Source organism: Ochotona curzoniae, unplaced genomic scaffold (genome assembly GCF_017591425.1).
Source record: "Ochotona curzoniae isolate NIBS_2020 unplaced genomic scaffold, NIBS_Ocur_1.0 contig_4514, whole genome shotgun sequence".
NCBI lineage: Eukaryota > Metazoa > Chordata > Mammalia > Lagomorpha > Ochotonidae > Ochotona > Ochotona curzoniae.
The window spans coordinates 6,330,267-6,352,275 of NW_024466312.1; the positions used below are offsets into that span (position 1 = coordinate 6,330,267).

A 22,009-nucleotide genomic window follows, 5' to 3' on the forward strand; every position below is an offset into this window, starting at 1 on the left:
GGAAGACCCAAGCTCCGCACCCCAGGCGCCGCCCCACGAAAGGAGGAGCGCCCCGAGCCAGCCAGACCCGCCTCCCCGGACACGTCCGCACGACTCCGGACATGTTTTTCCGGCTCGGGGAGCGTGCTTTTCCGGGGCGGGACTTCCTGGTCATCCTGGCGCTCTGGCTGCGGGTCAGGTAGCCGGGCCTGCCAGGAGGTCGGTGTGGCCGGACGGGTCTCAGTGCCCATGGAGAGGGCACTCCGGAGGACACTCGTTCTCGCTCATCCTTCTTGATCGTTTCCGGACGCCTGAGGTTTGGGCACTCCCCACCCCAGGGCTCTTCCACTTCCTCCTCGCAGGCTCCGCCCCCGGCGTCCTGTGGCCATGGCGACCGCCCCGCGGGACTCGGTGGTGTGGAAACTTGCGGGTCTGCTGCGGGAGTCGGGTGAGTGGCCTTCCGGTGACGAAGGGCCTCGGACCGAGTGGGCTTGCGCCCGGCCCTCTGGCATCTCCGAGTAGCGATTTGCTCGCCCGCGGTTGCTTTCGGGGTCCGGTCTCTGGCAGGGTACAGCCTGCAATCCTGTGATATTGTCCGAGGGACCTGGTTGATACCTGCCAGACCGGGGACTGGTCATCCTCACTGTTGGATAAAATTCGTGGAAATGGAAGAGTTGGGGTCAGTCTCACTTGACCCACTCTCAGACTTGACGTGTGTGGTACCCTCACAGGACATCAGAGCTCCTGAGGGGATTTTTAAAAAAATCGTAGTTTTTAATTAGAAAGGCAGATTTACACACAGGAGAAAGATCTCTCCTGGTTCATTCCCCAAGTGGTCACAAAGGCCGGAGCAGGAACTCTTCCAGGTCTCCCTTGAGGGTACCGGGTCCCAAAGCTTTGGGCTGTCCTCTGCTGCTTTCCCAGGCCAAAGCAGAGAGCTGAGTGGGAAGTGGAGCAGCTGGGACATGAATCGGCGCTCATATGGGATGCCGAGGCAGCTTGTGCAAGGCAAGTGTCTAGGCACTGAGCCGTTGTGTGGGCCCGGGATTCATTTGAATGCACCCATGGGGCTGGCTTTTAGACAATGTAGTAACTCTCTCCCAGGTGTAGGATCTCAGTCAGGACTCTGGACTCCTTAGCACTTCCGTGTTCCCATCTGCAGGACAGTTAATAAGGCCTCTCCCTTTGGGAATGTTTGAAGATTTCGGTAGAGTTACAGAATCATCTGACACTTGTTACTGGTCAACCTTGGCCACCCTTCTGGGCTTGATGGTATGGTGGAATCTGTTTTCTGGCTTGTATTAATACCGTAGTTGTGTTGATCGTAATGCACTTTGTATGATACTCTGCACTTGCTGAACTTCCTCTTTGAGGACAGAAAGGAAGGCGAGTCCTTGAACCACATAGCGTCTCTGGTACATAGAGATCCTTTATGAGAGAGGTTGCAGGGCTTGTTCAATCAACATCCAAGCTGGCCCCAAGGCTTAGGGTTGGTGGGGTGTGTGAGTGTGTGATGAAGAGGTCACCAGCAAATCTTTGTGGTGGTGGAATCGTCTTGAGTGTGGACTGTGAAGTACTTGCAGGCGTCTGTCTGGACAACACGGCTGTGTCTTCACATTTCCTGATTTTGACACCGCACTGTATTTACATCAAATGCCATCCTTGGCTGAAAGGAGTGGGAGTGATATTTCCGCAGCATCCTTCCTTTCTGGCCTTTTAAAGTCAAAGAATGATTCTCCATGCCTCACCAACAGCGGACTCCTTTAGGGCAGTCATGGATACCGAGGTGGCCAGCTAGGCCTTCCAGCCTGATTATTTTGTGGGATGGTGAATGTCTGTCCCACAGACCATTTAAAGCCCCGAAGTTGGTCTGTCCCTGCCAACACAACTGCAGGTGGGGCTTGAAATTTAGTCAGTCTATAGCATGCTGATTTTTAAACTGATAATTTTGTGTGACTTCAGTAAATACCTGGATGGCCCTTGGCAGGAAGGAGACTTTCCACGTAGAGAGAGAGAGGGATGGCTTTTAACAAAAAGAGCAATAACAACACTTGAATGATATAATCCATTATTATTCTTCTTCCTATCACGTGCCCTTTAGGGTTCTTCAAAAGTTTCCATAAATGTAGGAAAAGAGAACGAAAAAGAAGTGTTCCCACCAGCTTTCAGTCGAAGTGGCTGTGGGAGCATTCAGCAGTTACCGGGAAGGCTTGCCTGAGGAGGTTGGCCCTGAGCTGAGCCTAGCAGCACAAGTAAGAGAGCTCTTGTGAGTCCTTAGCAGCAGCAGAAGATGTATCAGAAAGTGAGAGTGGGGGGCCGGGGGGAGGGGAGCCGGGGCCTGGTGTGGTGGCTCAGTTGGCTTATCCTCCCTGTGCAAGTTCTAGGATTGGTTAATGTCCTGGCTGCTCCACTTTCCATCCAACTTCCTGCTTATGCCCTGGGAAAGCAGCAGAGGATAGCCCAGAGCCTTGGGATCCTGCACTCGTGTGGGAGACCTGGAAGAGGCTTCTGGCTTCAGATCAGCTCATTTCTGGCTATATTGCAGTCATTTGGGGAGCGAACTAACAGATGGAAAATCCTTGTCTCTCCTTTTCTCTGTAAATGTTCCTTTGCAATAAAAATAAATAAATCTTAAGAGAAAGAGAGAGAGAATGAATGAATGAATGAATGAGAGGGCTGTGAATCCAAGTGGAGTAGACCAGGCTTATTTGAGCAGAAGGTGAAAGAAACTTTACAGATAGTAGTTAGAGTTGTGTGGCCAAATCGTTTCATGCATTAGGTTGAATCATTAGGACTTTTTTGAAGATGCAATGGGGAGCCCTTTGATCCTGTAGTGGGAGATCTGTGATTGGGGTGGGAAGGGATGTCTTTTGGGGTCACAAAGTGACAGAATAAAAGGAAAGCCCTTCTCCTGACCTGCCCTTTCTGCAGGAGACGCAGTGCTGTCTGGCTGTAGCACGCTGAGCCTGCTCACGGCCACGCTGCAGCAGCTGACACGTGTGTTTGAGCTGTACCTGGGGCCCTGGGGCCCGGGCCAGACGGGCTTTGTGGCTCTACCCTCCCATCCTGCTGACTCGCCCATCATCCTCCAGCTCCAGTTCCTTTTCGATGTGCTGCAGAAGACACTATCACTCAAGGTGCTGGGGCAGGCAGGGTGGAGATGGGGGATGGACAAAGAGCCCAGGAGAAGGATGAGGCTGCAAGTGGGTCAAGGGAGCAAGACATCTGCAGGACCAGGATACACTAATGTCAGAGATGCAGGTGCCTGTGCTCCAGGAGGGAGATCTGCCATGCCATAGTGACCAGTGTGTTTTCGTTTTAGCTAGTCTACATCCCTGGTCCTGGCCTCCCGGGGCCCATCAAGATTTTTCCTTTCAAGTCCCTTCGACAGCTGGAGGTACAGGGCACTGGGGCGTGATGGTGGTGCATGAAACCTAACTTGGGGCAACCTCTGGGGAAAGAGGTGGCATCTTTTGGTGGGGAGACCAGGCCTGGGTGTACAAACCCATAGTGTGTGGTGTCCATTCATTTTCCTGTTCAGTGCTTCCCTTGGTCTTAGCTGGGCTTTGTCATCGCTGGGGAGGTAGGGATGAGATCTTTGATTTCTCTGAAGTTCTGCCTCCTCTCTCCCTTCCTTCCCCTCTCCTTCTCTCCCTTCCCCTTTCCTATCCCTTCCTCCCTCTCTCCCTTTCCCTGTCTAGCTCCGAGGTGTCCCCCTCCACTGCCTGCATGGCCTCCGCGCCATCTACTCCCAGCTGGAGACCCTGATTTGCAGCAGGAGCATGCAAGCTTTGGAGGTAAGAAGGAGGAGGTGGCTCCTGATGCTTCCTGAAAGACCTAGGGGAGCAAGCATTGCTGTTCTCTGCTGCCTTCCTCGCTCCTGCCTCCCTCCAGCGTTCTTGCACCCCCCCACCCCCATGCTGCTGCCGCATTCTGTCCCTGTCCAGAGGTTTGCAGTGAATTAAATATTCTTGTGGCTGCTTCTCTCCTATCCCCACGGCAAAACCCTTGAAGACAAATCCCCAAGTTCTGTTGAGGCACGTATCCTCAGATGGAGTCCAGTGCACAGGACCAGAATGGCTGGATGGGAGGGCGCGGACTTGGTAGGGTGAGGAGGGTGACAGTGGAGTAAAGATGCACCTGTCTCTCCTCTTAGGAGCTACTGTCAGCCTGCGGAGGGGACCTGTGCTCTGCCCTCCCCTGGCTGGCCCTGCTCTCTGCTGACTTCAGCTACAATGCACTGACGGCCTTAGACAGTTCCCTGGTGAGTACCTTGGGGATGGCGGTCCGGGAGAAGGGCAGGTGGGCTGGTGTGGTGTCCTTGTAGTGAGGTTGTGTTTTTCCATTTCTTTTCCCGACCCTCTCAGCGTCTCCTGTCAGCTCTGCGCTTCTTGAAGCTGAGCCACAATCAAATCCAGGACTGCAAGGGCTTCCTCATGGTGAGTGCACGCAGCCTGACAGCTGACCAACCCTACCAGCCTGGGCCTTTGACTATTCTCACACTCTCTCCTGGGCCCCATCCGCCACCTTGTCCTTCCCACTGGGTGACATCACCTCTGGGTGCTGTTTTGGGGCTCAGACAAAGTGGAGTTCAGATCTCAGTTTCTGACAGCCTGTGTCACTTGGGGCCAATTAGGTAACTTCTTGTTATTTCACCTTTAAAGTAACAATCATAGTAGTAGCTGCTTTTTTTTGTTTGTTTGTTTGTTTTAAGATTTATTGAAAAGGCAGAATTACAGAGAGAGAGAGATAGAGAGAGAGAGAGAGAGAGTCTCCATCTGCTGATCCACTCCCCAAATGGCCGTAACAACCAGAACTGAGTTGATCCGAAGCCAGTAGCCAGGAGCCTCCTCTGGGTATCCCATGTGGGTGCAGGTTCCCAAGACTTTGGGTCATCCTGTACTGCTTTTCCAGGCCACAAGCCAGGGAGCTGGATGAGAAGTAGAGCAGCCAGGACAGGAACTGGCACCCATATGGGAAGTTGTGCTTGGAGATGGACATAGAGCCAATTGAGCCATTATGTCAGCCTTGAGTAGGTGCTTTTGTATAAGAGAGTGAGAGTAAATGTGTAGACCAGGGCCTAGGCTGAGAGTCTGGTAAAACACTTGTTTTGCATGTTGTCCCATTTCCCTGTCAACATTGAACAAAGCTGGGTGCTAGTTAAAGAATGGGCAGATTTTGATCAGTACTAAACTATTATAATAGGAAAGAAGGTCCAACATGAACTGAGCTCCAGTTCAATCTGTGCAGAGGTCACTGGGCATTTTATTTTATTTTTTAAAGATTTATTTTTATTATTTTTTATTGGAAAGGCGGATATACAGAGAGGAGAGACAGAGAGGAAGAGCTTCCGTCCGATGATTCACTCCCCAGGTGACCACCACGGCCAATGCTATGCCGATCCGAAGCCAGGAGCCTCTTCCGGGTTTCCCACACGGGCGCAGGGTCCCAAAGCCTTGGGTCGTCCTCGTCTGCTTTCCCGGGCCACAAGCAGGGAGCTGGAAGGGAAGCGGGGCTGCCGGGATTAGAACCGGCGCCCATATGGGTTCCCGGGCGTGCAAGGCGAGGACCTTAACCACTGTGCCACCGCGCCGGGCCCCACTGGGCATTTTAAAAAGGAGATTAGATGGGTGAGTGGCAAGGGCCTGAGCAGAGCCAGGGAAGTAGACACAAAGAGCAGAAGGAGGCTTTGGGCTTGGTGAAACTCCTCTGGGCTTGCTGACCTGGGTACCTCAGCCTTGTTAGGCCCCTAATCCCACAGAGACTGCGGAACAGGGGCCCTGTGCTGGCTGCTACAAGTAGTCAGTTATTTGGCAGCTTGAGTTTTCCCTGGTAGGAATTTAAGGGTGCCGGGGTAGCTATCCTGAGGATGTGGGCTTGAGCTGCTGGGAGGCACGTGGATCTTTGTCCAAAGTTCTTTTTATTTTGAGAGGCAAATTGAGGTGCAGAGATTGCTTATCCTCTGGTTGATCCACGAGTTGCCTGCAATAGCTGAGACTGGGGTGGCCCTAAACTGGGAGCCACTTGGGAGCAATTGAGGTCTCCCAGTTTGCTTCAAGTCTGCTTTTTCTTGAAATAGATTTGAAAATCAGAGTGACAGAGGTTGAGATAGATATAATTTCCATTGTTTGTTCATGAACTGGAATACGGAACTCAGACTAGGTCTTCCACATGGGTGGCAGGGGCTCAAGTACTTGAGCTATTACCCACTGTCTCCTGGAGTGTGCGTTAGCGGGAAGCTGGGTCAGAAGTAGAGCTAGGACCCAGACGCGCTAATCTGGGGCATGAGCATCCTAAGTGGCAGCTTACCCTGAAATACCACAATACTCACAAGAGTTTTATTGTGGAAATAGAAATAATGTTTTTTTAAGATTATATGTATATATAATATATATACATATAATATATATTATATATAATTATTACAATATTATTATAATTATATATATTATATATAAGATTATATGTATATATAATATATATATATATATATATATTAGAGAGAGAGAGTGAAAGAAAGTAGATCTTTCATTGCCTGGTTCATTCCCTGAATGACTCCAGCAGCTGTGACTGGGCCAGTTGAAAGCTGGGAGCATGGAAATTCCATCATGGGTTGCAGGGTGCCATGTACTTGGGCTATCTTTTGCTGCTTTTTAAAGAACATTAGCAGGGGACTGGATCAGAAGTGGAGCAGTCAGGACTGAAAATGGTGCTTGTATGGGTTGCCAGTGTCACAGGTATTAACTTAACCCACTGTGCTACAATATTGATCCTGGAAAAAAGATAATTTGTTTTACATATATATATTTAAAGGTTTATTTGTTTTTTATTGGAAAGGCAAATTTACAGAGAGAAGGAGAGACAGAAAGAAAGATCTTCTGCCCATTGATTTACTTCCCAAATGCCTGCAATGGCTGGAGCTGAGGTAATGGGAGACCCAGGAGCCAAGAACTTCTTCTGGGTCTCCCACATGGGTGCAGGGTCCCAAGGCTTTGGCCATTCTCCACTGCTTTCCTAGGTCACAACCAGGGAGCTGGATGGGGAGTGTAGCAGCTGGGACACAAAGCGGTACACAAATGGGATCTGGGAACATGCAAGGTGAGGATTTAGCCACTGAATCATTGTGCAAGATATGGAAAAAGATAATTTATGTTGAATTTGTGTTGAGTATTCTTAATTTTTTTATAGACCAAGGTTGAGGCCCAGTCAAAAAAGAGGCTTTTTAGAAGGGCTCAACTAGAATTGGTCAAGATGAGAATCTTTTTGGTCCTTGTTCAGGGAGAGACATTTGTCTTTCGTCTGAGCAATGTCAATTCGTTTCTTGCCTGACAAAGTTTTGTTCATTAAGGGCCAACTGAACTGTGTAGTGAGACTCAATAATAGAGGATATTTGCTGGATGATGTGAACATTTAATGGAGGTCATTTCTATGGAAATGCGAAGAAAAAGATCAGTGACTGGAGCAGACTATAAATCCATTTTCTGAGTCCCAAAGGCACCCAGCTGGGAAGATCCCTCACTGTTGAGCTCTGAGCATCTCCCAAGGGGACAAGAGGATGGTGGGGGCAGTCTGATGGATTTCTTGAGCCATGGTGTGAGTGTTTCTGCTGCTGCCCTGGCCTCAGCGTCATGGTCCTGGTTCTTTCCTGGAGCAGAGCTTGAGGATTCAGGAATTGCTGTGGTCTTAGTGAGTGGGCCCCTTAGGGTGGGAGTGGTGCAGCAGCTCTGGGCATGTAATGTTTCACACACAGTCTTTTGTGTGATGAGGCCTCTTCATGTGATATGCAGTAGTGTGGTTGGAGCTCACTGGCATTTTCTTCAGATTCTGGTTGAGGGTGGGGACAGGGACGGATTATCTACAGGGTGACCTAGAGCTTAGTGCAGTCTTGATTTTCATTCTCAGTGATGCCGAATCAAGAGGGAGGGATGAAAACCTGGCAGCGTTTATTTTGAGAATTGTAGCAAGTATTGAAACAAACTAGAAGAATTGAGAATTTGCTGAGGGCTGACAAAATGTGTAAGGCAGGACCCAGTCCTGTTGGCCAGTCGATAATCAAACCTCACACTAAATGAACAGGACTGGGGGACCTGTATGGGCCAAGTGGGTTAGGCCAGTGCTTGCAGTGCCAACAGCTCATATTGAGTGCCAGTTTGAGTCCTGGCTGCTCACTTCCAATCCAGCTTTCTGCCAATGTGCTGAGAAAGGTAATAGAAGATGGCTCGAACCCCCACCACCCAGATGGAGTTCCTGGCTCCAGGCTCCTGGCTCTGACCTGGCCATTGTGACCATCTGGACAGTGATCCAGTGAAGGGAGAATTTTTCTATCTCTGCGACTCTGCCGTTCAAATAAATAAATCCTTAAAAAGGAAAAAGAAAATGAACAGGACTAGAATCTGGATATGTTAATAACTTTTTTCACTGAAACAAACAAGTTTTATCTTTAGTTACCCCTGGATTGATTGAAGACAATAAAAGTAAGATTGTGTTCACAAAATCAGCCTGGTCTCAGTAGATTTGACCTGCTTGTTCACATAGGTGTGATTACATAGGTAATTGACTACATGCCTTTTTTTTTTAAAGATTTATTTTATTTTTATTGGCAAGGTGGATATTCAGAGAGGAGGAGAGACAGAGAGGAAGAGCTTCCGTCCGATGATTCACTCCCCAAGTGAGCGCAACGGCCGATGCTATGCCGATCCGAAGCCAGGAGCCTCTTCCGGGTCTCCCACACAGGCGCAGGGTCCCAAAGCTTTGGGCCGTCCTCAACTGCTTTCCCGGGCCACAAGCAGGGAGCTGGATGGGAAGTGGGGCTGCCGGGATTAGAACCGGCGCCCATATGGGTTCCTGGGCGTGCAAGGCGAGGACCTTAACCACTGTGCCATCGTGCCAGGCCCGACTACATGCCTTTTTAAGTTTACTTTGGTAGAACATTTAAAAATCAGTTTCAGAATGGACTAAAAAAAAAAAAGTGTTTTATTTTTTATTGGAAGGGCAGAGTTTCAGAGAGGAGAAACAGAGAAAGATCTTCCATTGCTGGTTCACTCCCCAAATGGCTATAATGGCTGGAATTGGGCCGATCTGAAGCCAGGAGCTTCTTCCGGGTCTCCTACATGGGTGCAGGGGCCCAAGGACTTGAACAATCTCCTGCTGCTTTCCCAGTGTACAAGCAGGGAGCTGGATTGGAAGTGGAACAGCTAGGACGCAAACTTTTTCCCATGTAGGATGCTGGCACTACAAATAGAGGTTTAGGCTACAATGCCACAGCACCTACCCCAGACTACTTTTAAAAGATTTAGGTTGTCAACTAAACTGTATCAAAAAACAAAAAACAAGAAAAGATCTAGGGAGCCAAGGCAAGAGCTTGCCAGCAGGCCTTACCTGCAGCCTGCAGATTTGTAAATACCCCCCCCCCCCCTTTTTTTTAAGATTTATTTATTTGTAATGGAAAGTCAGATATACAGAGAGGAGAAGGAGAGAGAGGAAGACCTTCTGTCCGCCGATTCACTGCTCAAGTGGCCACAGTAGCTGGAACTGAGCTGATCCGAAGCCAGGATCCAGGGAGCTTCTTCCAGGTCTCCCATACGGGTGCAGGATCCCAAGGCTTTGGGCTGTCCTAAACTGCTTTCCCAGGCCACAGGCAGGGAGCTGGATGGGAAGCAGGGCTGCTGGGACACAAACTGGTCTCCGTATGGGAGCCCAGTGCATGCAAGACGAGGACTTTAGCCACTAGGCTACCTTGCCAGGCCCAAAGCTTCCTCTTTAAAATACCCAGGATAGCCTTCTGTCCCAAGGTCTGGCAGGAAGTTACCTTTATGACTCATTGGGAAGATTGGCATGCCTGGTTTTTCCAAGAGGGTTTGTGAACCTCCATAAATTTTAGCTTAAGATCTTTAAAACCCTATCGGCCTAGTTAGATCATCAGCTTTCCCAGTTAGGTTGTGCCCCGTGGAGGACAGATTCTTAACAAACTGATGTCTATAACTGTATTCCAGGCAAATGGGAACAACCTGCTAGGGGGAGTCCAGATTCTTGAGGGGAAAAGAGAAATGTTTCATTTTTGTTCACTAAAGCACAATGGACCGTATTGTGAGTCATGACTAACCTCAAAGGGGAAGAGGTTCCTCGTGTCCAGAAATGAGAACATCAAAGAACCAGCAATGTTGTAAGCAAAAAGTTCTGAAAACCGGAAGTAGCCCCTGCCTGCTCTGTCTCACAGTTCTTTGCCTCCTAGATCCTGGCTGGCAGTTTTAGGAGCTATCAGCTTTCCCATGGCCCATTTTGGAAGCCTGACTTAGGCCATGGTGATTTAAGCGGTGCCATGAAACGACTCTGGGCTACATGGCATGGTTCTTTTCCTTGGGCTGTGAGGTGGACAGTCCCTTCTTGTTGAAGCAAGTGCTCTGACCTGTCCCTGGTTACAGGAGCTTTTAGGAAAGTCATCAGCTGAACCAGTGACTATCCAACAATGACTAAGGTTAGAACGCTTGGTTGCAAATGAGGTTGTGTTCAGCCTCAAGTTGTTTGCTTCTGGGTGTCTCTGTGTCCCTGGATGGCCCCAGTGTGGCCTGGAAGCCTGAAGTGTGAGTGGGTTAGGGAGCCCAGCCTCCCACAGAGCCTGGGACATCAGGCACTGGCTGGAACCAAGAATGAAATCTTGGGTAGCCTTGAGTTTTGTTAGGCAGGAAGTTAAGGGCACTGGAGTGGCATGCCAGGGCTGAGGTCTGGAGCTCTCAGGAACCACGCTGGCATTTGTTCTGCTCTTTCCACGGGAGTGGGAACGGGTGGAGGAAACAATTCCTTAAGCAAGGTCAAGGCTGAGTCAAAAAGGGGCTCGGAAAACCCCGGTCAGGTTTTGGTTAAGGCGTGATCCTGTCTCCTACCCCCCTGCCAGGATTTGTCGGAGCTCTACTATCTGGACATCTCCTACAACCGCTTGCATTCGGTGCCAAGGATGGGGCCCTCGGGAGCTGCCCTGGGGATCCTGATACTACGAGGCAATGAGCTCCAGAGCCTGCGTGGTGAGCACGGGACACAGGTGGAAGGGTGTGCAGGACCGTGAGCCTTGAGATGCCTCGGAAGCGGGGAGGGCTGAGCTATTCCTCTTAGTCTTTCCACAGCCCCCTCCTCTGGCACACGCCCCACCGTGCCTGCTGGCACCCACATGCCCTTCCTCGTTTTTTGTCTCTGCTCCAGGCCTGGAGCAGCTGAGGAGCCTGCGGCACCTGGATGTGGCGTACAATCTGCTGGAAGGACACAGGGAGCTGTCCCCTCTGTTGCTGCTGACAGAGCTCCGCAAGGTGGGCTGTGGGTGTCCGCCATGCCCCACTGGGCTGGAGGTGGCTGCCTGCTCCCTCAAACACCTGGGGAGACCCCAGGCCCCCCTCATTTCTTCATCCTGTTCCCTCAGCTCTTCCTGGAGGGGAATCCTTTGTGGTTCCACCCTGAGCACCGAGCGGCCACCGTGCAGTACTTGTCCCCGCGGGCCAGGGACACGACTTCTGGTGTGAGTGATTGTCCTATGTGTGCCCTGCTTTCCCCCTCCCACTCGGTCTTGCCTCCCGGCGCCCTCTTGCCATCCCTGGGGAGGGGCCAGGGCCTGGACCCCGTGTTACTCTGTTGTCAGCACCGAGCCACCTGGGCCGGCTCCACCCCCAGCGCTCCGTCTCCCCTCTGTCCCTGCTCAGTTCCTTCTTGATGGTCGCGTCCTGTCAGCGAGGGACTTCCAGGTCAGTGTGGTAGGGGCAAAGGAGCTGGGTGGCCAGGGCTGCTGGAAGGGAGGGTGCCGCCAAGGGAGCTGGGGGCAGCCAGGGGACACTCTGGGCTGGTGTGGGCTGGGCACAGGTGCTCCCTGATCCTGACTTCTCTCTTCCCTGTCATGTGCCAGACCCCTGCATCCTCAGGGCTGGGCCCTCCTGCCCCTCTTGTACCCTGGTCAGCAGGGAGTCTGACCGAAACCTCAGGTGGCCCTGAGCTGAGTGACAGCCTCTCCTCAGGGGGCATTGTGCCCCAGCCCCCACTGCGGAAGGTTAAGGTAACACTGCTTTTATTCCTGGACGTGGGAGTGGTGGGGAAGCCTTACCCCCTTGGAGTGGCTGTGCTGTGCTAGACTGGAGTGGCCACGGCTGGCAGTGCCAGCAGCCCTGGCTTGGGTAGACCTCTGTCATGTTGCTCTCAGAGCCGAGTGCGAGTGAGGAGGGCCAGCATCTCCGAGCCCAGTGACACAGACCCAGAGCCGCGCACGCTGGACCCCTCCCCGGCCGGTGAGTTGGCCCAAGACACTCACCCTGCTACCCACTTGGTTCTCTTAGACCCCTGAGCACTATGATGGGAGGAGGTATTGTCAGGTGGGTTGGAACATTCCAGAAGATCTTAAGGTCAGTTTACACTAGAGGAAAGAGAAGTACCTGCCCCCAGCAGCATTGACCAAAGGTTGTCAAGGAATGTCAGCTGTGCAGTGTGTCACGGTCCTCTCATTAGGAGCTCTTGTGGGCATATGTGTTTACGGGGGGCCAGGTTAAACATGGGGTCTCTTTCTTGAGGGATTGCAGCAGCTTGCATAACATGATTATGTATCGTGACTCTCCAGGGCAGCTTGGGTTGTGCCCTGCTGGCTTGTGTGTGACCAGCAAGTGAGAGCACACACGTGGGGGGACATGCTGCTCGGGGGATACCTGCTGCCTCCCTTGTGCAGCCCACTCACCTCTGCCTCCCCTACCTGCCCAGAGTGGTTTGTGCAGCAGCACCGGGAGCTGGAGCTGCTCAACAGCTTCCGGGAGAGGTTCGGCTGTGAGTGGCTGCAGTACAGGAACCATGTGGAGGCCTATGGGAGTGCCACTCCGGCTGCCTCCAAAGCTGATGCCTGCAACATGCCACCGCCACCACCACCGCCTCCTCGGGACTCCCCTGACTCAGAGCCTCTGCCCAGCCCTCTGCCCCCAGAGGAGGAAGCTGCAGGCACCGAGCTCTCCCCCCAAGAAATGTCGGAGGAGGGAAGGTTGGGGCTGGAGCCACGGGAGGAAGAGGAGAGGGAGGAGCAGGAAGAAGAGGAGGAAGCAGAGGAGGAAGAAGAGGAGCAGGTACAGAAGGAAGTAGCAGGTGGGTACTGCAAGGCCGTAGGAGGAGCTGGGAGGAGTGATGCTGGATGACCTGCAAATGGGGACCGGCCAGCCTGGCAGCAGGGCCGGAGTCTTGGGGCCACATTCCCTCCCTCCAGGCCTCCTCTCTTGGTCTCTTCTCAGCGGAGCTCTGCCGGCCCATGCTGGTGTGTCGCCTGCAGGGCCCCAAGGGGCTGCGGGGCCAGGAGTGCTTTCTCCGGGTCACTGCTGCCCACTTGTTTGAGGTGGAACTTCAGGCAGCCCGGACTCTGGAACGGCTGGAGCTGCAGTGCCTGGAGTCCGCCGAACTGGAATCCGAGATGCCAGCCCAGGAGGAGCCAGGGCCCCAGGTGAGGATGGAGTGGCCTGTGGGTACGTGCCAGCCACTGGACGCGCTGCTGCTGCGGTCCTTGGGGGTGCTTGGAGCCCAGGAGTGGTGCTGGTGTGTGTGTGTGTTGGCGAGGGTATGCTGGAGCCCATTTGAGGGTGAGGGCTGGGCTGTGCTGGACCCTAGAGTTAGGATGCCAGCACAAGGTCTTAGACGGGATTCTGAGTGCGTGTTTTTCCATGCCCTTGGTTTAACACTGCTACTCTGACACCCCCAGGCCCCACAGTTTCCACCTGGTCCCCTCTTCTTGTACAGGGCTCAGGCCTGCTCCCTGGGGCGCCCGTCCTCCTGCTGCGCTTCTCCTATATATGCCCTGACCGGCGCTTGCGTCGCTATGTGGTGCTGGAGCCCGATGCCCATGTGGCCATCCAGGTGATGGGGCCTAGAGCCGGGTTTGCAAGGCTGGGGAGCTGATGGGAAATCCTCTTGCTCTCAGCTGCCTCTGAACTGCATCCCCTCACCCCGCCCCTCCCAGGAGCTGCTTGCTGTCCTAACCCCAGTGACCGACAGAGCTCAGCAGCAGCTGCCTGGGGAAGCCAAGGAGCTGCCCAGGGGCAGGTTCCAGTGTCTGCGCTGTGGCGGGGAAGGTTGGAGGCCTCTGTGTGCAAAGACAGGTCGGTACCTACCCTGCCTTTGACCTCTCTGCTGCAGAGTTGGGCTGGGGAGGGAGCAGAGGAACTCTGGTGAGGCAGGGTGCTGGAACAGAAACCAAAACCTGCCCGCCTGCTGGGTTTTCAAGAATGAAAGCAGAAACTACAAAAAGGAGAAGGGACTTCTTGATTCTCCCCTCTGGTCAGGAAGTGCCGTCTTCCTGCCTGCTGTGACACACCCATGACTTTTTCACAACCTGGAGGCCTTCTGGTGTTTTGGCCAGTGCTGCAGAAACAGCACAAGCCCGGAGGTGCCCTTCCTGCAGGATTGGGTTGTAGTGCTGCCCCCTGCTTGGTTGCGGGTTTGTCCTTCCTGACTGACCTGACAAGCTAGCTGATTCCCAGGAGTGCCTTGTGGCATCTCCAGTCTATTCTTCCAAGCAGGTTCCTCTTGGCCAAGCAAAAAGCAATGTCTTTGAAGAAGGAGACAGTTTTGATCTCCTGCTGTGTTGAGATGCCTGGTTTTTGTCAGCTGCTTGCGTCTTGGCAGCGGCTTGAGCAGGGGTGTCCACTTGGTTCAGAGTGGAGGCCTGCTTTGCTGTCCAGGTGATTGCATGCCCTGGCAGGCAGACCCAGCAGTACAACCCGGATGATGGCGGCAGCCCCAGCTTCCCCTGGGCCCTGCTGGTGCTCTCTGGAGCCCTGGGCCTTGGGGGGTCTCTCCTGTGTGACGTTACTAGTGAAGGCTACCTGTGTGAGGGGCTCCTTTTGTTTGAACACCAGTTACCTCATCTGCACCGAGAAAATGGGATTCCCTCCATCCTCATGGCATGTTTTGGTGACAGGCAGATCCCTGGCACGGAGCAGGTCCCCCCCACTTGGTAGCGGCCATGGCTTCCTGCAGCTGGGTGGCCTTGGGTGGGAGGTGTAGATTGTTTAGTCTTCTCTCTGTTTGTTTGAAGGCAGGAGAAGGGAGTTTTGACCCTGGCCTGGACTCTGGCACCTTGAACTGCTCTGAGCCTGCCTTCCCTCCCTGCAGCTGACTTCAGCCCTCCTCCCTTCAGCTGTCCTCATAGAGCCCAGTGGCATGCCCGAGTCTCTGTGCCTTGACTATAGAGCTATTACTAGGCAGAGCTGGGGTCGGCTCCACATCTGGCTCTAGCATTGTCAACGCTTTTCCTATTCTGCATACAGGAGTATGGGAGCATGGAGGGAGCCAGAGCAGGGTTTAGTTGAGTCTGGCCTAGTCTGAGGTTAGAAGGTGGGGTGCGTGAGGAAGAGGAAGCTGTGTCCAGCCTGGCCCTCATGGGGCTGGGGGCACTGCCGTTGGAGGTTATGGTGCAGTGTGTGAACCCAGAGCTGTCAGCACTGGCAGGAGGCCTGTGACCAGGCAGGGAGTGTCACGGAGTGGTGGGGAGCTTGTGTGTGATGTGCAGAAGGGGCGGAGGGGCTCATAGGGCCTGCATCCATTCCCCCCTGCCCTGCCCTGCAGAATCTCCTGCTGTGTGTCCAAACTGTGGCAGCGACCATGTGGTTCTTCTGGCTGTGTCCGGGAGAAGCCCTGACAGGGAGCGGAACCAGGGAGAGCATTCGCCAGTTCCCTGTGAGTCCCCAGGCGCTGCCTGTGACCCCTCTGGCCACAGCGACCACTCTGCTGGGACTGCCGACGACTCGCATCAGGCTCCCAGCAGCTCCCACTCCCGCAGCAGCTGGAGCCTGAGTCCCCGTGAGTAGCGGTGACTCAGACAGGAGTGGGTTTGATGGAGGGGAAGGGCAAGGTGGGTGGAGATGGAGTCTGCATTGCCAGAGGTGGCTGACAGTCCCCTGGTTGCCCCCAGCCCTCGAGCGCCATGGCCTGCGCTCCGTGGACCACCGACTACGGCTCTTCCTGGATGTTGAGGTGTTCAGTGATGCCCAGGAGGAGTTCCAGTGCTGCATCAAGGTTTGTGCCACCAGATACTGCCCAGGGCCCCTAGACTGCAGCCTGGTGCCCACTGTTCCTACCATGGGAAGTTGAGCCAGACCCAGGGTTTCCACTACAGCAGTTAATGTCCTGTTGTGGCTGTATTTGAACCTTGGTTGCTGCCCTTTTCCCTTGGGGATCACACCTGCCTTACAGGAGTGGCATGAGAGTGAAGGTTAGTGAAGTGCTCCACGTGGCACGTGGCACTTGATATGGGGGCTGCTGGTGCCATTACAGATGCTCAGTGCTGCTCGGCCTGTTTGTTGAGCACCTGATGCGTACCAAATGCTAAGGAGTGCAAGCCCTTGATCTTAGCATCTGGAGAAAGGGCCTGGTGACTGTCATGCAGTGGGAAAGGACTGCAGTTGGGCGAAGGATCCCACATGAGTTAGGAATCCTCCTTGGAGGTACTGCCCAAACTGAGTGGTAAAGATGAGTTAAGAATTTGGAAGGAAAAGGAAGGTGGGGGTGACAAAAGGAGCATGACATGGAGGCGGGAGGGGGCAGCAAGTGGCGAGGGCAGCCTGGGGTGAGGAGCCACGGTGTGTGGTTGCTAAGGCCTTGGGCATGGTCCTGTGGGCTTCCGGGAGCCACTGAGGGGTTTGAAGCAGAGTGCGCTGGGTGGGTTGGAGACAGCAATGACTGGCAGAGAAGCTCCCGGGGGCAGAGTGAGGGCAGTGGCTGTGGGAGGGAGAGGCAGCGGAGCTCAAGGCCAGCTTCACAGATGGGGTGGACTCAGGGCAGTGAGAAGAGGCTGGGGGAGAAACATGCACCCACCTCCCTGCTTCTCTGGTTTCTAGGTGCCAGTGGTGTTGGCAGGCTTCACAGAATTTCTGGGCCTTGTAGTTGTGTCCGATCACAGGCTTTATCTGTTGAAGGTGACAGGGGAGATCTGGTGAGTGAGCCGGGAGCATAGCCGGGGCCTCCTTCTCCGTCTCAGCCCTTACACTGTGCGTCATTGATCCATCTCCCTCCACAGCGGGCCTCCAGCCGGCTGGCTGCAGCCGACCCTGGCTGTTGCCCTGCAGGATCTGAGCGGCCTAGAGCTGGGCCTGGCGGGGCAGAGCCTGCGGCTGGAGTGGGCAGCCGGGACCAGCGGCTGCGTGCTGCTGCCCCGAGATGCCAGGCATTGCCGGATCTTCCTTGAGGAGCTGCTGGGTGAGCCAGGGAAGGGAGAGGCCAGGAGGTTGGGACGGGACCCTCAGGGCTGAGCTCCCCAAGCCTGGCACCCTTCAGTAGTGCACCCTGTGGTGGTGCAGGTGGTCACAGAGCTTGTGCCAGTTTATGAAATTGAGAACTGCAGAGAACAGGAAGAGGTTGAAAGGCGGAGAACTAGGCTGGGGAGCTTAGGCCTGCTGAGGCTTCCCTGTCACCCACTGGCTCTCTGCAGATGTCTTGGGGTCTCTGCCCCCTACCCAGAGGAGCTGTGTCAGCGCCACAGAAGAGGAGGTGACCCCGCAGCACCGACTCTGGTGGGTCATGGGAGGCATAGGTGGGGCAGCTCCAAACATGGTCCTGCCACCCGTGCTCCTGCTCACACCTCCCTGGGGACCCTGGGCCCCCTCCTGAGCCAGCCCTTCCCTCCCATTGCCCCCTAAACTCCTCCTCCCCCTGCCAACTGACCCTCCTGTGTCCGCCATGTTCCCCCCAGGCCACTGCTGGAGAAGGACTCTTCCTTGGAGAGTCCCCGCTTCTTCTACCTTCGCCTGTTCCTGGTGGAAGGTCAGGTCTGCGTGCTGCCCTGCCCCACCCCTGGAGCCAGCAGCCCCTGTAGTGCCCCATGACAGCTCTCACTTCTGTAGCCAGTGCTATGAGCCCAGGCTGGACTCAGAGGTTGGCTCCCGGCTTCTAGGGGTGGTCCTAGGAGGTACCTGCATCCTGAGTGGCTTAGACCCTTGTGCTTTGGGGGTCTAGGCTGTCTGTGAAGTGAGGTAGAGGAGTCGGGGTATAGAGGACTCCCAGTTTGTTTGGGCTGGGAGGGCACTGGCACAGACTCCTTCGGCTTGGGCCTCAGAGGTTGGAAACTAGAGATCCCTGGTGTTTGGAAAGTGTTTGGGGTTTGGTGTTTGGGAGTGGGGTGGAGTACCCCGACCTTCCACTGGCTTCTGTTGTGGGCCTCACCCTGCCTCTCTCCCTGCAGGCCCCTCTCTATGTCCTGTGTCCCTTCTGCTGACTCTGTCTACACTGTACCTGTTAGATGAGGATGCTGCAGGGTCCCTGGCAGAGCCCCCTCTTCCAACAGTTTCTGGCGAAGCCCCTGAGAAGGCCCCCGGGCCCTCCTTGCACGTGCGGGGCCAGCAGCCTCTAAGCAGTCTGAGTTCGGTGCTGCTCTATCGTGCAGCCCCCGAAGCCCTGCGCCTGGTGTTCTATGATGAGGTGGGGGCACAGAGGTGGGAGGGGAGGGAGGAAGGGAGGGCAGGGGGTGGGAGTTCTGAAGACAGGGTGGGGAGATGATGCTGGGGTACTGGAGAGGGTGGGGATCGCAGCCCAGGATGAACTGCTGATGAGGGAACATACACAGAGTATGGGGATCTGGGATACAGCCAGGTGAGGATGAACAGCAGGTAGATAGCAAGGCAGCTGGCCGTGGGAACACCCAGGACGTGAGCCCCATCACAAATGAACAGGGAGGCCTTTGCTTAGGCCCCAGCTGCTTGGGGTTTGCTAGCTGGGCTCACTGTCCCAGCCCTGTGCACTTCACAGCCCCAGGAGGAGGAGGACTGGGACTTGATCCCATTTTACAGATGAGGCTTGGGGACGTTACCAAGTGGTAGAGGCAGGAACTCAACACATACTTCCTTGGAGTGGATTATAGATCTTGGCATTTTTTAGGTCCCGGGTGGGGAAAGGGACTAGAACTAATCCTGGACGCCCTCTGGAGGCTTCTTGAGGAGGTTGCTGGGGCTCAGTTTACAAAGCAGGGAGGCCAGATCTTTCCTGGGAACTGACAGAGGCTTGGGGCCGGGGAAAGGACTTGAGCAGAGAAGGGGCTGCAAGTCCTCCCTCATGTGTCTCACCTAGCCCACTTGCTCACCCTGCTAGGTGTCACGGCTGGAGAGCTTTTGGGCACTCCGTGTTGTGTGTCGGGAGCAGCTGACAGCCCTGCTGGCTTGGATCCGGGAGCCCTGGGAAGAGCTGTTTTCCATTGGACTACGGACGGTGACCCAGGAGGACCTTGACCGATGATGAGACTCGCCCTCTGACTGTGGCTTAGACCTCAGAAACCATGCCATGGATGGTTCTTCTCTGGCTTCCAGGCTCTGCTTGTGTACCCCTCTGGCCTCTGGGCCCCGGCCAGTGAGGCACCAGGTGGCACTGGGTGGAAGGGAAAGAGGAGAAGTGGTCTGGCCTCTGGATTAGCTGGCCCAGGGGATCCGGCCACGTGGCTGGGAGGAGCGTTCCTCCTGCACTTTTTCTCAGGTACTAATAAAGTTGTTTCTATCGCAGGTGTCTGTGGTGGTGCTTAGATGCATCACTCATGGCCCAACCAATTTTCCCAACCTCTTTTAACTACTCTGAGTGTAATTCTTCCCCGATCAGCAGCCCAAGCAGCCTTGTTTGTGCTGTAAGGGCCCACTTCCAGCCATACTCTGTGTGGCCCTGGCTCCTGGGATTAAGTGGAGCCTGTGAACCACAGGCATCTGATTGGCAAGTGGCAGAGACTCATCTTGTGGCCCAGCATGGACTCCCTGCTACAGTGAGCTGGGCCAGTTGGATTCACATGCTGGAATCCCAGGTGGGAACTAGTGGGGATCTCAGGCCACTGGGAAGGGTGGCTGGGGGAATGTTGAGCTGTGGAGGAAGAGGTCAACGTCCAGAACTTTCTGCTCCTGCCCTCTCACTGGGCTACCTCATCCAATGGTCCTTGACTGCTTTACTTCCAGCTCCACTTGTGTGTGTGCGCGCGCGCATATGCTTGTGTGCATGTTCATTGTGGTGATGGGCTCAGGACTGGTCAGGTGGCCTGGTTTGGCCTGTCAGTCCTGATCTTCTACTGGAGTTATTGATAAAGTTTCCTGCTTGTGGATTTCTTGGGAACAACCTGGAAGCTGCTGGCCGCAAGGGGATGGCTTTCCTGGAAGTGGAGCCATCCAGGGAGAAAGCCAGTGCAGGTGGAAAGTGGAAGATGTCTTAGAGCCCTGGGGCCCAGTTGTCCCTGAAGGTGGGCACCCTTGAGTTTTAGGTTATGTGAGCTGAAGGAAGCACCACCCCCTTGGCTTAAGCTGATTTGAACCAAGTATGAACCCTCAGGGTCCTAGCTAAACAACCCGCCACTCACAACTTGAGCCTGGCTGAGTGTGAATTTGTTTTATGTTTTTAAAGATTTATTTTTTCTTCATTTCAAAGGTAGAGTTACAGGGAAAGACAGAAGGAACTTCATCTGAGGATTAACTTCCCATATAGCAGCAACTGCTGGAGCTGAATCCATCTGAAAGCCAGGAGCCTGGAGCTTCCTCTGGGTTTCCCACAGGGTGCAGGGGCCCAAGCACTTGGGCAGTCTTCTGCTGCTTTCCCAGGCACATTAGCAGGGAACTGGGTGGGAAGTGGAGCAGCTTGAACTGGCTTGCATAATGGTTGTTACCATCACAGCGCCACCCCCAGGAATGTGTTTCTTGAATCCAAGGATGAACACATTGGGTGCGGTGGCACCCATTGACCTGTGTAGTGTGACCCTTGGGCTCTTGCTTCCTGTCCCTGAGTGAGGCTCTCTGAGGAGTCCTGCCCACTTTTTGTGTCTGGCCAAGGCTTTGGCTAGTGTGTCGACTGCTTGCCTGGTGGGACAGCAGAATTGGGAGCGGGTGTGGTCCTGTGGCCCTGGCCTAGCCAGCCTACCACATCTCTAAATCCTTGCAGTTAACATGCTTGGAAATTGAAATGGGTTATTGAAACAGCTCTTACTTTAAAACTTAAGTGAAAAGTAATAAACACAGGAAAAAAAAATGTCCTGTACCCAAGGACAAACGTTTAAACAATGAGCTGCATTTATATCCCTGACTCCTAAATTCTCCCTCGAGGCTTGAGCTTGTCCTCTTTGTGCATCTGTAAGCTCCCTATGCAAAGGGTGGTTTCTAATATTGGTTTCTCCCCAGCAGGGCCCTGGCATGGTCTGACAGGAGAGTGGGGAGGAAACAGTTTGACCTGTGCAGCTGGCCAGTCGGGAGACACTGCCAGGGTAGGGAATTGTGGTACCAGGCAGAGGAGCTGAGGGCCAGCAAGGCCTGGGCAGAGGCTCAGGAAGTAAACTCACCTACTTCTCTTTTGCTCCGAGCTGCCCTGAATTTTTAATTGAAGCAAATTAGAACTTCCCAAAATATTAGTCCACTTTCTTGGTGATGTGCACCACCCCTTCACTGTCTGTGCTTTTGCCACGCGCAGCCCCTCCCATCTGTGAGTAGTTCTGGTCCAAGAGATAGGTCCTAGCCTCTGGCCCGAAACTGTGTTGCACTAGGAGACCCACGTGCAAGCCCCGGCCCAGAGGCTGGGTCAGGTCATGAACCAGACAGGCTAGAACAGTCTCCCAGTCACGGAGTAATTTGTAGACCCAGGTGAGGCCCTAGGCAGCTGAGAGAGGAGGAGCCAAATCTATTTCCTGGTGCTCCTAGTTGCTGTGCACCCTGGTTATCTTAATGCCACAAAGTCCTCTGCAGCCATTGTGGGGAGGTGCTCTGCTGGATGCACTCACTTGGTGTTGGCTGAGGAGTGGTCAGGGAGTAGGAGGCGGAGGCCGTGACGCCTGCTGCTGGAGTCTCACTCAAGCTGGAAACAGGTACCGTGGGCAGCCACACTTCCTCCTGGGACCCAGCCATCTGCGGCCCACCATACAGCGACTGCTGTGCCACTGATGCTGGGCACAGGTGGTAAGAGACACTTGCCCCACCTGTCCCTGCACTGTCCGTTCACTCTGGCCTTTCCCCTCCAGTAGGCACTTATCTATTTCATACACATATCAGTTAGCCTCAGGCTGGCTGGCACGAAGAATGCCCAGCAGAGGCCA

The 22,009-nt window shown here is 54.1% G+C and overlaps 1 protein-coding gene across 1 annotated transcript; it reads left to right on the forward strand.

Moving 5' to 3' along the window:
• Window positions 1-120: 120 nt before the first annotated feature.
• Window positions 121-20,251, forward strand: LOC121160613 (serine/threonine kinase 11 interacting protein). Its single transcript, XM_040986575.1, has 24 exons — window positions 121-427; window positions 2,911-3,116; window positions 3,302-3,376; window positions 3,681-3,776; window positions 4,136-4,243; window positions 4,347-4,418; window positions 10,871-10,997; window positions 11,173-11,276; window positions 11,387-11,482; window positions 11,664-11,705; window positions 11,864-12,010; window positions 12,155-12,239; window positions 12,703-13,074; window positions 13,218-13,423; window positions 13,717-13,833; window positions 13,937-14,075; window positions 15,544-15,777; window positions 15,890-15,993; window positions 16,815-16,909; window positions 16,994-17,172; window positions 17,405-17,486; window positions 17,666-17,736; window positions 18,155-18,390; window positions 19,057-20,251. The coding sequence occupies exons 1-24, from the start codon at window positions 367-369 to the stop codon at window positions 19,198-19,200; spliced, it is 3,198 nt and encodes a 1,065-aa protein (XP_040842509.1). The 5' UTR covers window positions 121-366; the 3' UTR covers window positions 19,201-20,251.
• Window positions 20,252-22,009: the final 1,758 nt, after the last annotated feature.

What these genes read in the sequence shown, in the direction of transcription:
- LOC121160613 (XM_040986575.1), top strand. Translation starts at nt 367, where the DNA reads ATGGCGACCGCCCCGCGGGACTCGGTGGTGTGGAAACTTGCGGGTCTG. An exon ending in ACTGCAAGGGCTTCCTCATG is followed by an intron (nt 4,419 to 10,870) that starts GTGAGTGCACGC and finishes CCCCCCTGCCAG; the next exon opens with GATTTGTCGGAGCTCTACTA. An exon ending in TGCTGACAGAGCTCCGCAAG is followed by an intron (nt 11,277 to 11,386) that starts GTGGGCTGTGGG and finishes CTGTTCCCTCAG; the next exon opens with CTCTTCCTGGAGGGGAATCC.